Below are 14790 nucleotides of genomic sequence, written 5' to 3'. Positions count from 1 at the left end.
TTATTTCATTCGAGCAGACAAAACCACTCAAAGGTTAGTCTTACCTCTGCAACATTGATAAACTTTGTGATTACTTCTGCCCTTTGCTGGGGCGTTGGCTTGCTAAGAACCATCAGCTGAACCCACTTAGAGATACCGTTAAATAATGCAATTGATCTCTCCAGGGTGGGGTTGTTCTCCAAGCAGCCATGAATCACATAGCTTTGGTAATCTGTAAACTAGCAAAGGAAAGATTTACAGTTAAGGATTGTATAGAGTCAAAATGATATTTAAGCCACTTTTCTTTTAAAAAGTCCCACTGGTTAGAAAGAGACTACCAATTTTATGTTATTTCTTTAAGATGTGTTAATTTTTTTTTAATGAGGAAATTATAAAACATTACTCTCCTCTCTCTTTATATATAATCAGAAATACAGTAACAGACATTGTGAACATGAATTTATCACCTTCAGGAAATCAAGACTACAAGGAATGGATCAGCAAAGAAAGCTACCTTGTGAGAACTGCCAAAAGCCAAGCAGAGTTGGACCTTGCAAAGGTCTATAGCCAGAAATAAAAAGAAAACAAGAAAAGAAGCTGTGGGATGGCTAAACACTGAGGATGGGGTGGATATTAAAGATAATCTATGCATGGTCCAACACCTAACCCAGTGGGTCTCAACCTTTCCAGACTACTGTACCCTTTTCAAGAGTCTGATTTGTCTTGAGTACCCCCAAGTTTCACCTCACTTAAAAACTACTTGCTTGCAAAATCAGACATAAAAATACAAAAGTGTCACAGCACACTATTACTGAAAAATTTCTTACTTTCTCATTTTTACCATATAGTATAAAATAAATCAATTGGAATATGAATATTGTATTTACATTTCAGATTATAGTATATAGAGCAGTATAAAGAAGTCAGAGTTGGTATGAAATTTTAGTTTGTACTGATTGTGCTAGTGCTTTTTATGTAGCCTGTTGTAAAACTATGCAAAATATCTAGATGAGTTGATGTATCCCCTGGAAGACCTCTGCATACCCCTGGTTGAGAACCACTGACCTAAACAAATATTTGCCTCAGTTTTTAATAAGGCTAATGAAGAGTTTAGGGGGTAGTGGCAGGGTGGCTAATAGGAATGAGGATATGGAGGTAGAAATTATCAGAGCCATAATAACGCAAAAATCATAATAGGACTAAATTGTGGGGGCCCCAGATAATCTCCGTCCAAGAATAGTAAAGGAAATGGTACATGAAATTGCAAACCCAATAGCAAGGATTTTTAATTAATCTGTACATTTGGGGGTCATAGCCTCTGACTGGAGAACTGCAAATATAGTTCCTATTTTTAAGAAAGAGAAAAAAAGGTGATCCAGGAAATTACAGGCCTGTTAGTTTGATCTCAATTGTATGCCAGGTCTTGGAACAAATTTTGAAAGAGGAAGTAGGTAGGGACATAGAGGTGAACAGTAATTAAGATAAAATACAACATGATTTTGCAAAAGGTAAATCATGCCAGACCAACCTGATCTCCTTCTTTGAGAAGATAACTGATTTTTTAGACAAATGAAATGCAGTATATCTAATCTCCCTGGATGTCAGTAAGGCATTAAATAATTTCCCATGTGGAACTGTGTCAGTTAAATTGGAGAAGATGAGTATTAATATGAGAATTGAAAGGTGGATAAGGAAGTGGTTAAAGGGGAGAGTACAACAGGTACTACTGAAAGGTGAACTGTCTGGCTGGAGTTCCTCAGAGATCGGTCTTGGGATCAATCTTATTTAACACTGTGATTAATGTTAATTTTTTAAAAACATTTTTTTAAGGTTTGGCACAACAGTGGGAGTGTGCTAATAAAATCTGCAGATGACACAAATCTGGGCGGTATTGCCAATACGGAGGAGAACAAGTATTATACAAGAAGATTTGGATGACCTTGTAAACTGGAATAAAAGATTAAATTTAACAGTGCAAAGTGCAAGTTCATGCATTTAGAAACTAACAAGAATTTTTGCTATAAGCTGGGGATGTATCAGTTGGAAGTGACAGAGGAGGAGACAGACCTTGGTGTATTGGTTGATCACAGGATCACTATGAGCTTCAAATGGGATGTGGTCATGAAAAAGGCTAATGCAGTCCAAGGATGCATCAGGCGAGGTATTTCCAGTAGAGACAGGGAAGTGTTAGTACCATTATACAGAGCACTGGTGATACCTCATCTGGAATACTGTGTGCAATTCTGGTCTCCCATGTTTAAGAAAGACTGCAAAAACTGCAACGGGGCAGAGAAAGGTTGTTAGGATGATCCAAGAAATGGAAACCCTACCTTAAATAACTTGGCTTGTTTAGCCTAACCAAACCAAGGTTGAGGGGAGATATGATTGTTCTCTATAAATACATGGATAAATACCAGGGAGGGAGAGCAGTTATTTAAGTTAAGCGCCAGTGTGGACACAAGAACAAATGGATATAAATGGGCCATCAATAAGTTTAGGCTTGAAATTAGGTGAAGAGTTCGAACCATCAGAGGAATGAAGTTATGGAACAGCCTTCCAAGGGTAGCGGTGGGGGCAAAAAACCTAACTGGCTTCAAGACTGAGCTTGATAAGTTTTTGGACAGGATGGTATGATGAGACTACCTACAATGGCATGTAGCTGATCTGTGACTGCTAACAGCAAATATCTAATTGCTGGTGATGGGACACTAGCTGGGGAGGGCTCTACGTTACTACAGAGAATTCTTTTCCAGGTGTTTGGCTGGGGGTCTTACCCATGTGCTGAGGGTCTAATTGATCATCATTTTGGGGGTTGGGAAACAATTTCTCCCCAGGTCAGATTGGCAGAGACCCTGGGGGTTTTTCACCTTGCTCTGCAGCATAGGTTATGGGTCACTTGCAGGTTTAAACTACTGTAAATGGGGGATTCTATGTAACTTGAAGTCTTTAAACCATAATTTGAGGACTTCAGTAACTCAGACAGAGATTAGGGGTCTATTACAGGACTAGGTGGGTGAGGTTCTGTGGCCTGCACTATTGAGGAGATCAGACTAGATTATTATGATGGTTCCTTCTGACCTTAAAGTCTATGAGTCTTTGTCTTTCCCCACAATTAATCCCCTTCCATTCTTTATATTTTTCTTTTAATTTTTGCTGAGGAGTTAACATTCTGCCATCAAATATATATTAAAGAAATGTTCTCTTATCATGCTACACTTATGAGGGCATGAATACAACAATTTCCTTTCCCTAGAGTGAATTCCTCTCCAGCATGCTGACAGATGGCATTGTTGACATAAAGAGTGAAATCCCAGTTCCATGGCTATCAATGGGAGTTTTGACATTGACGTCAAGGGAGAAAGAATTTCACTGAAATTAGACACAGCACCTATATCCTTCCCAATTTTTTATTTTTATCACATTTATTCCAATAAGAACTTTCTGTACAGGATAGGGTATGTCTACACTTGGTGCTTGGGCTGTGTTTCATAGCTCAAGAAAAAAGAAAAGGAGTACTTGTGGCACCTTAGAGACTAACCAGTTTATTTGAGCATGAGCTTTCGTGAGCTACAGCTCACTTCATCGGATGCATAGCATATCGTGGAAACTGCAGAAGACATTATATACACACAGAGACCATGAAACAAAACTTCCTCCCACCTCACTCCCCCGCTGGCCAGCAGGGGAGTGAGGTGGGAGGAAGTTTTGTTTCATGGTCTCTGTGTGTATATAATGTCTTCTGCAGTTTCCACGATATGCTATGCATCCGATGAAGTGAGCTGTAGCTCACGAAAGCTCATGCTCAAATAAACTGGTTAGTCTCTAAGGTGCCACAAGTACTCCTTTTCTTTTTACGAATACAGACTAACACGGCTGTTACTCTGAAACCTGTCAATAGCTCAAGAAGACACACTCGTGCTAGCTCTGATTGCACTAGCACACTAAAAATACAGGTTTCAGAGTAGCAGCTGTGTTAGTCTGTATTCGCAAAAAGAAAAGGGAGTACTTGTGTGCCACAAGTACTCCTTTTCTTTTTACTAAAAATACAGCGTAGCTGTGGCAGTGCAAGTGGTGGGATGGACTAGTCGCCCTGAGTTTGTGCCTAGGGTCTCTGACAAGCATGTACTCAGAACAGCTAACCGCCTCCCTTCCCCCCTGCAGTGCCGCTAGCATTACTGCAGTTACCTTCTGTTTTTAGTGCCCAAGGTTGAGCTGAGCTAGTGTGAGTATGTCTCCTTGAGCTGGGAATCCAAGTGTACACATATCCTTAGTCTGAGTTCTTCCAGGGCTTGCTCTCTTTGATGATAGTCAATCCTTTAATGTTCATAGATACTACTTTACAGAAGAGCTACTGTTAGTAAGTGTTTTACTTACCTGAATTTTTGGAAGTTCCCTCCCCCACCCACAATTGTCCCATAAAAATGGGTCTCTGGCAGATTATGGCCTTACTGTAATTTAAGTACAATATTCCTCAGGATACCAGGCCAGAATGCCTTTTTATCAGTCTAGTGATAAGGAATTGCTTAGGCCATCAGATGGCCTCCTAGTACACCCATGCATTATCAGACACTTCAGTGCTGAAGGTACCCAGTATCTCACAGATGCTGCTCAGAAGCTTTCATATCTTCTCTTTGTTTAAACAATCTCCAGTCTCCTTTTCCTCCCCTTATCTGTATTTTTATGCCTTTATTCCACTGTGAACCCTCCAAAATAAAGAAGTAGTTTGACTTTCCTGGACAGATTGAGAATTACAACAAATTCAGTGGAGTTATATATGTTGCCCCCACATAACAGCTATCTGCTTCTCTGTGACAACTATCTGACTGCTCCTCTGAGAGTCAGATAGAAGGCCTTGTGCAGAGCCCAGTGGACTAAGTTTATCTATCAACCTCCATCTTCACAAGGCTGCCCTTCCACCCACCCCGTAGTCCCTTTTAATTGTCAGTGTGCTGCCACCCTTATTACTTACTAGTAACCAATCTAATCTTTATTTAAAAATTAACACCTCGCAGTTAACTTCTGTATCATGCCAGAAAGAAAATGTAAGTTTAATTGACTTCAGTCCTGAATCCTAAAAAGCCTAACTAGTTATGGAAAAGTATCCGAGCTAGTAAATTCAAACAGAGGCATTAGCTATTAGTGTAACTGTCTGATTTCAAATATCAACCACCAACATAGCCACCATTCCTGCAGGTCTGAAGAGTCCCTGTTCTGGGAATGCCACAAAACTTTCATATATATATATAAAATTGAAAAAGCCATCCCCCTGTTCTTTGGCATTGCCATCTGCCAGAAAGCCTTTCCTCTTCCTTCATGTTTTCACTGGGCCCTGCATTATACAGTTCATTATCATTTATTCTTCAGCTCAAATTCTTCCCCATTTTTTCACATGCAGAATAGTGTAAAGTTTACTTTGAATTAATGTAATGATTTAAAAGAGAAACCCCAATTATACCTGTTTCTTTTCCTCATCTTGTTTCCCTCTCTTGAAGAATCAAGGAACAAAGATTTTGGACAAAGATTTCTTTCATTTCCCTGATCTTCCTCATAACACCATCTTTCTGCTGAAAATAATGGAATCTGGAAACCATACTCTGGGATAGTTTCTGTTTACTACTAGAAGAGCTACAGTCATGACAGCTTTGTCTATGGACACTTCACTAGTTGAATCCAGGTTTAACAGATTTTTAATTAGTGTTGGTACATACAAAACTGGGTTACCCTTTCTGAGGTTCTTGAACACATTTAATTCTAATATTGTTCCTCTGGTCTCTGTTTTAATTGTCATCCAATTTTGTCTGAAGAATCTCCTCCTTTTGTTCCAGATGTATGACTCTGATCAAGAAAGGTGATTAGGTTTGAATTTTCCTCAGTTCCCACTTCTACTGAGGTCATTCTCCTCCAACCGTCAACTCTAAGGAGATCTTTTACATCTGGCTTTGTAGCAGGCATTACTGTCTTTCAGCACAAGACCTCCTTAGTGCCATCTTGCCTAGCTCCTTGGGAACAATATCATCTTGCTGTAGGGTTTAATCAGTTTTTGCAATTTAGTAAAATACTACATATTAGCAAGAGCTGCAGAGTGAGCTGATAGAGACCAATACAACAGCTGCTCTGCCAACGTAGCACACTTATGCTTACATTACTAGTTTAAGCATTTGGGATCCAAGATTTTGTTTTGTGTGGTGGAGGGATTAGAGCAAATGTAGGGATCAAATTTAGGGCCTACCAACCCCAACAGTTTCCCTTTAAGAGTACAATGCTGGAAAGTTATCCATAAACATTGCAGTCCATAAATCAAGAACTAAAAGAGAAGGAAATTTGCAATATGTTTTAAGAACTAACAAGTCTTAACAATGGCCCCTTTCTTCACCTCTCTTATGCATCATGGAGCAAAAATCAAGTCACCCGGTAGATAAGCACATTTATGAATCACTAATCACCATAATAGCTGGATACCTTTTATCTTGTTTATATCAAGATAATGAACAGTTGTCCCCAAAATAGGGAGTGTTGACTCTTTTTCTCCTCTTCTCAGCAATTGAGAACTTGGGTGGGTGGTGGAGAGAAGCCACTCCCTTCAGCACATAAATTCTGAGGTTTCTCTGAATTCAGAAGTGGGAGAGTAGGGAGAACTACAAATTCTGGGGGAAACACTGGAACCGGCAAAATTGAAATCAGCTAATAACTATGTGTAAGGATGAGCATCAGAATGGAATTATTCCCATAATGCAATAGCTAAGGGCAGCCTATTGACAATGCAAAGAAAAGGGAGTTGAGAGGATAGGAGGATCTCCAGGGGAGAGGGAAATGAAGCCAGGAGAATGAAAGAATAGTGTTTCAGAAGGTGAGGAGGTTGGGAGTGGGGGGGTCAGATGAGCTCCAGGCTCCATCTGAAACAAAGCCTTTGAGGGTTGCTGATCACTAGTTAAATATTTCCCCAAGAAACAAAAGGCACTGATTTGTTATTTTAAGTTTGGTCAAAACAAATCCTTGCTCATGGTTGTAGCCCTCACTCAGAATTACTGCAGAGGATTAATTTTTTGTGGTAAAAGTTATAACTCATAAAAATATAATGGAAGTATTGATCCAACCTTTGCTACAGTATTATGAATGATGGGATGTGATACTAGAATCACGCAAGTGTAGGACCAAGAAAGAACCTCAAGAGGTCATATAGTCCCCGCTCCCACAGTAAGGCAGAATTAAGTACTCCTAGACCATCCCTGACTGGTGTTAGTCTAACCTGTTCTTAAAAACCTTCTTGGATGGCAACTCCACAACCTCCCTTGCTGCAAACTAGGCTGATTGCTTGTTCTCGATGTCTACTGAGGGTAGAACAAGAAGTAATTGTCATCCTCTGCATAACATTTTATATATTTGAAGAATTTATGTCCCCCTGCAGCTGTCTCTTCTCTGAACAGTGGGGGAATGGTAAATAATTAAGGTCACTGATTCAGAGCAATCTGGATCACTTGGCAAACTGGGTGCAAGCAAACAATATGCTTTTTAATATGACTAAATGTAAACGTATATGTCTAGGAACAAAGAATGTAGGCCATACTTACGGATGCAGGACTCTATCCTGGGAAGCAGTGACTCTGAAAATGATTTGGGGGTCATGGTGGATTAGGGTTGCCAACCCTCCAGGATTATCCTGGAGTCTCCAGGAATTAAAGATCAATCTTTAATTAAAGATTATGTCATGTGATGAAATCTCCCGGAATTCGTCCAACCGAATTTGGCAACCCTATGGTAGATAAATCAGATGAACATGAGCTCCCAGTGTGACTCTGGCCAAAAGAGCTAATGCGATCCTGGGATGCATAAAGAGTGGAATCTTAAGTAGAAGTAGAGAGGTTATTTTTACCTGTGTATTTGGCACTGGTACTACCACTGCTGGAATACTGTATCCAGTTCTGGTACCCACAATTCAAGAAGTATGTTGATAAAATGGAGAGGGTTCAGAGAAACACCATGAGAATGATTAAAGGATTAGAAAACATGCCTTGCAGAGATAAACTAAATGTATTGAGAATTTCAAGTCTAACAAAGAAGGTCAAGGGGTGACTTAATAACAGTCTATAAGTATCTATATCGAGAACAAATATTTAATAACGGGCTCATCAATCTAGCAGAGAAAGGATAACAACATGATCCAATGGCTGGAAGTTGAAGCCAGAAAAATTCAGACTGGAAATAAGCATACATTTTTAAGGGTAAATAGTTCCAATGGTTAATTACTCTCCCCTAGGATTGTGGTAGATTCTCCATCACACACAATTTTTAAATCCAGATTGGATGTTTCTCTAAAAGCTATGCTCTAGGAATGATTTTGGGGAACTTCTACGGCCTGTGTTATATAGGAGGTCAGGCTAGATGATCACAATGGCCAATACTTTCAACCTTTCCTTAAGGGCATGTTTTCTAAACTTCTTACTTTTGTTGCCCTCCACTGGGCTCTCTCCAATTTGTTCACATCTTTCTGAAAGTGTGGTGTCCCAAACCATATTCAATACTCCAGCTGAGGCCTTACACCATTGCCAAATAGAGTGGAATGATTACCTCCTGTGTTTTACATATGACACTCCTGTTAATACATCCCAGAATGGACATTTTCCTTTTTCGCAACAACATGATATGGCTGGTTCAGTTTCCATTTGTGATCCACTTTAACCCCCAGATCCTTTTCTGCAGTACTGCTGCCTAGCCCATTATTTCCCATTGTGTATTTCATAATTGCAGTACTTGGCACTTGTTTTTATTGAATTTCATCATATTGATTTCAGACCAGTTGTTCAATCAAGGTAATTCTGAATTCTAATCCTGTCCAAAGTGTTTGCAATCCCTCCCGTTTTAGCATCACCCACAAACTTTATAAACATATTTTTCACTCCATCATCCATGTTGTTAATGAAAATATTGAACAGTACTGGACACAGGACAGAAACCTGCAGGACCCCACTTGATTCATCCTCCCAGGTGTTATAAATATTTGCTACAATTAAATGGGGTACAACATAAAAGTGTTATAAATGTTAAAGCTGGCAGACTCTCTCAGTTTAAGCATATAGCTCTGGTCAGATTATAACTGAGTGAAACAAGAAGTTGTAGGCTTCTTACAGCAATCCTTCTAAAAGATTTATGCTCCAGAAAAGTGAGGTGTTCAGCTAATTCAACGGGTTCCAGGTGGTCAAACAACAGGCAGGCTTTTCCCTTCTTGGAAGTTTTTTTCCTCTGTGTGACTCTTCTCATCCAGTCATAGGAGGGACTGCAACAGAAAAGAGGTACAATCAGCAGATCCTGTCAATGCAAAAAACTCATGTGAACTGTAATCTGGGTGCACAGAATAAAGTTAACCAAGAAACTGATCAAGAGTTCCCTGAACTATGACATCCAGCATATTGTGAACATTCAGAATAGAAAGATCTCTTCCAGTTTGCAATAGATTATATGAACTTAATAGGTACTGTCTGAACTGATATACAGCAGTAGAGCTATATATCTGGCACTCAAGAACAATTCTTTATTCTGTGTTACATTGTATGACCTAATTCAATAGGACCTAATGGTTACATTTCATCTAAGATCAAATTCAGACCAGAAATTGGATAATGTCACATGTGTGGTGTGTTTTTGTTTTGTTTATATCTGGAAGACTACAAGCCCTGAAAAATGGAAAAAAAGAAGAAACGGCATCTGTGAACTACATATGACAGCTAGGAGAGTACTTTGCTCTGCTGACATACAACTGAGCTTCACATATACTCACTTTACTGAACTTTTGTTTGCATGTGTGTGTTTTGTTGTTCCTCCACAGGCCCATCCTTTATATTTGGCTGCTGTAGAGATGCACCATTAAAATGCTATTATTTTATTCTAGTACGATGTAGACATTTAGGAACCCCTTTTCAAAAACAAAGCACTAGGACTAAGCCTCCTAACTTTTGGATGTCCATGGGAGTTAGGTAGCTAAATCCTAGAACTAGTGAGGAACTGGAATTTCTATTTTGTGGGAAATGCCAAGATTTTAACTTTGTTTTTGTTCCAAATTAGAATGAAATCTCAAATGTGAAAATTTCTTGCAAAAGAAACATAGTATTCTTTACATATCTGGCATGAGCTTTGCAACATATAGAACCAGGAACAGTGTATATTCATATTTATATAAAAATACAGCAATTCTTCTTCACTACAATTCAATATATGTGACACTTGCCAGTCTATATTATCCCAAATGGTATTTGGTGTTTTAGAACTTTATTTCAGTTTTGGAGAGATCATCATCTTTTTGAGAATTACTTCCTAGTGCTCACTATACCATCCCTTTAAACCAAAATGGGATCCTCAATATCACATAGTGCATTCTGTACAGAGTAAGGGCTCTGGTGTTACAAAATATGGAAAGAAAGGTGCCTGTGGAACCTGACAAATAATATTCTTACATGCTGGAGATGTCAATAAGGTGGACGTGTTCCTCATAACCAAGCTGGCTGGCTACTTCCCGGAACTCCTCAGTCAGACGAATCAAACCAAGATCCAAGTTAAATTCTGCTGGAAATTCCAAAATCCAGTACCTGAAATTATGGGAGAAAGGTTATCCAAAGATCCAGACATAACATTCTGTGGCTGCACAGATGCATGCCATGATTACTCAGCCACCATTCACATGGCACTCAGAAGAAATCATTGGTGATCCAAAGTCACAAATGTGGTAAACAGCAGTCCCACCACTGCTTCCAGTAACTGAACGAGTATGCTTGACAAATTCTGACATGCTTCATCCAACAGAAGACAATGATACATATGCAAAAGCCTCTTATTGCATACTTTCCCCAAGTTAGCACATTCCCTTCAGTGGAACACAGTGGGATTCTTCTGAGGTGCATTTTAATGGGAGTTAGGCACCTAAGTGACATTTGCACCTTTCAAAATATACTCTACATTTAGGTGTAAGGCCTTGCCTTTATGGTTGATACTGAAAAAGCTTTCCCGAAGTGTGAATTTAGACAGATATAGTTATGCCAGTATAATACTCCATGAGGACACTTTTGTTCCAGTATAAGTGGATTTTTTTTGGCTTTAGCTTAACGCCTTCCCAAGCAAGATAAGCTACACCGAAAAAAGCTCCTCATGCTGGAGCACAAGCATCCACATTGGGATGGGCTACAGGAGGGTGGTGTTAACCAGCATAGCTCTATCTGTTTAAATTCACACCTTACCTTGTACTGAAAAAAGAAAAACCCAAACTAAACAGTTCCGTTCAGAGGTGGCCTTACTAGATCAATATTCAGGTAAAGATGTCAGAAAATTTTACCAATTTGACAAGGCAGCACCTGCCATACATTCTCCTGATCCTATATACCAGATACTTGGGGCATCACTGAAGTTGCTAAAGCATCTTCTCTTAGGGTATATTTCATTGCAAATAAGTATGTTAACATGGGTTAGCTAATTCACATTAAAATAGCAGTGAAGACAAGGCAACTTGACTTTTAACTCAGGTTAATAGCTCAAGTTAAAGCCTATAAGGAAGCTGGGTGTTGAACTTGAGCAGCTAACCCAAGTTAAAAGTCAAGTTGCCTTGTCTTCATTGCTATTTTAATTTGTGTTAACGCACATTTTTGTTTGTTTGCTTTGCAAAGACATACCCTTGGTTTGAATTATCTACGGTTCACATGAACTGAAGTGAACAATCCAGGGACAATCTTTCTATACTACTCTAGATTACACTATGACGTACCCCTCCCCCCAGCTTTGCGTGCTGTGCCAATCTAGTCTGAGTGTTAAACCTCAAAGAACAAATACCAGTCAAACTGTAGCATGAGTTTTCAGTAAGCTCTTTAGCTTGATACAGTGTAAGTGTTCAAAAACCTGAATAACCCTAGTTGAATAATTGTGCTCTGAATAGGATTTTCCCCCAACCCCATGTTTGTAAACTAGTCCAAGAGAAAGCATTAGTAGAGGTAGACTGACTTGGTTTAGGATTTTTTATTATTTGTAAAAATTGACTATTCAGAGCTATAAAAACCAAATCCCAGTGAAAAAAAATCAGCATTTTTACCTCATGAAACAGCAGATTTTTAAGCGGAATTCACTGCATTTTTCGCCACTGGCATCTCTATAGGTAGATTAGTTAAAGAATAAGCTTCATAATCATGGTTTCAGTAACTTTTTTTTTTACTCTGCAGCAGTCTTGTTTGTTTAGAGAGTTTTCACTTTTGTACAGGATAGAGTATTTTTTGTACGTTATTCCTCCAAATTAAAATGTGCTATACCTTGAGATGAGATAACTCACTGAAAAATATAGACACTATTTCCAATTCGGCAATTTGCCATTTGTCTTAGCAAAAACATGCATCTAATACACACTATTTCTGACTATTCTGCTGGACAAATAATTTCCCACTAGTACAGGCTAATCAAGGATATCAGTAGATATTGAATGATTACACAGGAGATTTTCAAAGTCACAAGTGCCAGGCAAGCAACTCCCATAGGAAGTCAACGGGAGTTAAGTGCCCAACTTCCATTTGTATCTCTGTGTCCTTAAATATTTTTGTACATCTCAAAAGCTAATTCAAAGTACACTGCAGCAGGCTCATAAAAGACCGGATCCAAAGTCTATTGTAATCAGTTGAAAGGATTTCAATGGGCATTGGACCAGACCCATAAATTGACGAAGAGCCTTATATGCTGATGGCACTCCAATACTACTGTTTAATGCACAGATTTTACATGTTATCACAGTTTGTCTTCCAAAGTGCTAATGCTAGGCTATATGGATCTTTGAAAGGATATATGGAGAGAAGTTTGCCAACCAGTTCTGTGGAAGGCAGATACCACCGGTGCATTAAAAGAACCATTCTTGGCAAATGACTGGTGCCCAAATGTCCTTTATTATCTGTAAAATAGAGACACCATTTTAAGTTAAATGACATGCATTATTCAAGGGCAGAGATCAGCCAGTTTCCAGATATCCATGATCTATTACCTCTCTTAAGGGAAGTCAGATGTATTAATATTCAAAATGAAAATATATCTAGTGCATTATTAATTAAAATATCTTCAGAACAGAAACATAACAAGTAAAATGCTCCTCTAGCAGTGAGAGTCAGGAAATTACAATGGTTGTAGCACATCAATTATTAAATAACAGTGTAAAATGAAAGAAAATATATATTCCCTTCCTTCCCCAAAACCTTTATTAAATATTACTTAAAAAGTGGCAAAATAGCAATGTTGCTGTTTCAACAGGAGTAACTTCTTCAAACTCCAAGTGGAATTTTTTTTAAAAAAGCTTTGAACAAGAGAAAATTGATACCAACTGATTATAACCCATTACCTAAAATGCACCCAAACCCCAGAATTCTAGATTAGTAAAACACTATAATTAGAAGTTCAGTTGGATGTACCTAATTTTGAATTTTCTGATGATCACTTTATCTTGTCATTCATTGATAAAAACTGACCATGACAACCAAATGTCACACTCAGATGTGTATGTATTGGGAGGGGCTAGCTGGGGAGTGGAGAATAGTTCTTCATTAAATATTCTCTATAACTGGAAAAACAGAGTAAATCAGGACAAAGAGGAAAGGGAACCACACACACATATGATGGACTTCAGTACTCAAAAGAGAAGTGTATGTATGTATTTGGGGGAAAAGGGAAGGAGGAATGATAATTCAAAATATGTAAAATGTAGATGGCCTCTGCTATCTCTGGTTAAGTATGCCTTATATGGGATTTGCACCATTTTAGGGCCAGAATTGGCAATTGGATGTGCATGGATGCAGTGGTGTGTCTGTTTAGATTCAGGTGCAGTAACTGGTCCTTAGTGATTTCATCTCTGACAGTGAGAAGCTCTCGCTCTCAAAAATGAAATCAAATTATAACCTTATTCAAACCAAGTGATCACATGGTCTTTAAATAAAATCATTTTGATTAAGGCCTCGATTCATCAAAGCACGTAAGGCCTAGTACCTTTTAAAGTGGAAAGAGGTGGTGTATATTCATGTTCCGTAAAATGAAAGGTCCTAATATGATAATTTGTTTTTTCTTACTATAACTAGCAATTTGTGAGTTAATATAATTGCTCCTAACCTGAGATGTGGGGTCATTGTTTTGTTTTTTCAGAGGATTAGAATTCATTTCTATATATGACAATCTATAAGGGCATCCAAGTATGTAAATTATATGCTTAGCAACAGGCTCACATAAATGATAGAAAGTTCTATAGGTAATGGTTGATTAAAATGAGAACCTGCAATCATATTACTACACAATGCATGGGGAAAGCTTCCAGAAGTAGCTCTAGATTGAAAAAGATCCAGTGTAAACAACACAGCAAAACAAAAAAATAAATAAATCAGTGTATCAAGAAATATATTCCTATTTCTTTTGTAAAAAATCAGAGGCAAATTCATAAAACAATCCAACTGTACAGTTATCTAATCTTAATACAGACCCACACGTTTAAATCATTCTATCAATCTGTCTTGTGTTAAATGTATTAACTTTTTTGGTATTATGTAATGTATATTATTAAAAATACACAGTTTGAACCCATCAGGACAGGAGAGAGACTCTCCCGCCCCCTCACTTAGACAGATGAAAGAATTTTCTTCAAACTTTTCAAGACAAAAGTTTTCCTCTGGGCTAAGAGACAAGCATGGAAAATTTCACAGCAAGAGGAATTTGTTTGCCAAACGAACGATCAGCTGAAAAAGATAATAGCCTGGGTGAGCTTATAATAGTAGTTGAATTTCAAGAACAGCAAGCAATGAAACAAAAGATTGAAGAATCATA

General features: G+C 38.3%; 1 protein-coding gene across 6 annotated transcripts in view; it reads right to left on the bottom strand.

The window, feature by feature from the left end:
- Window positions 1–14790, bottom strand: part of RASGRP3 (RAS guanyl releasing protein 3) — a 90299-nt gene that overhangs the window by 33566 nt on the left and 41943 nt on the right. For all 6 annotated transcript variants that reach the window (XM_007071645.4, XM_043543436.1, XM_043543437.1 and 3 more), the window contains exons 3-7: window positions 12781–12883; window positions 12044–12106; window positions 10425–10556; window positions 9103–9250; window positions 45–218 (exon numbers count right to left, since the gene is read on the bottom strand). In XM_007071645.4, coding sequence (XP_007071707.1) covers window positions 45–218; window positions 9103–9250; window positions 10425–10556; window positions 12044–12106; window positions 12781–12883 — 620 coding nt within the window. The remainder of the gene's footprint in view (window positions 1–44; window positions 219–9102; window positions 9251–10424; window positions 10557–12043; window positions 12107–12780; window positions 12884–14790) is intronic.

Source organism: Chelonia mydas, chromosome 3 (genome assembly GCF_015237465.2).
Source record: "Chelonia mydas isolate rCheMyd1 chromosome 3, rCheMyd1.pri.v2, whole genome shotgun sequence".
In the NCBI taxonomy this organism is placed as follows: Eukaryota; Metazoa; Chordata; order Testudines; family Cheloniidae; genus Chelonia; species Chelonia mydas.
This window is presented reverse-complemented; position numbering and strand designations above follow the sequence as displayed.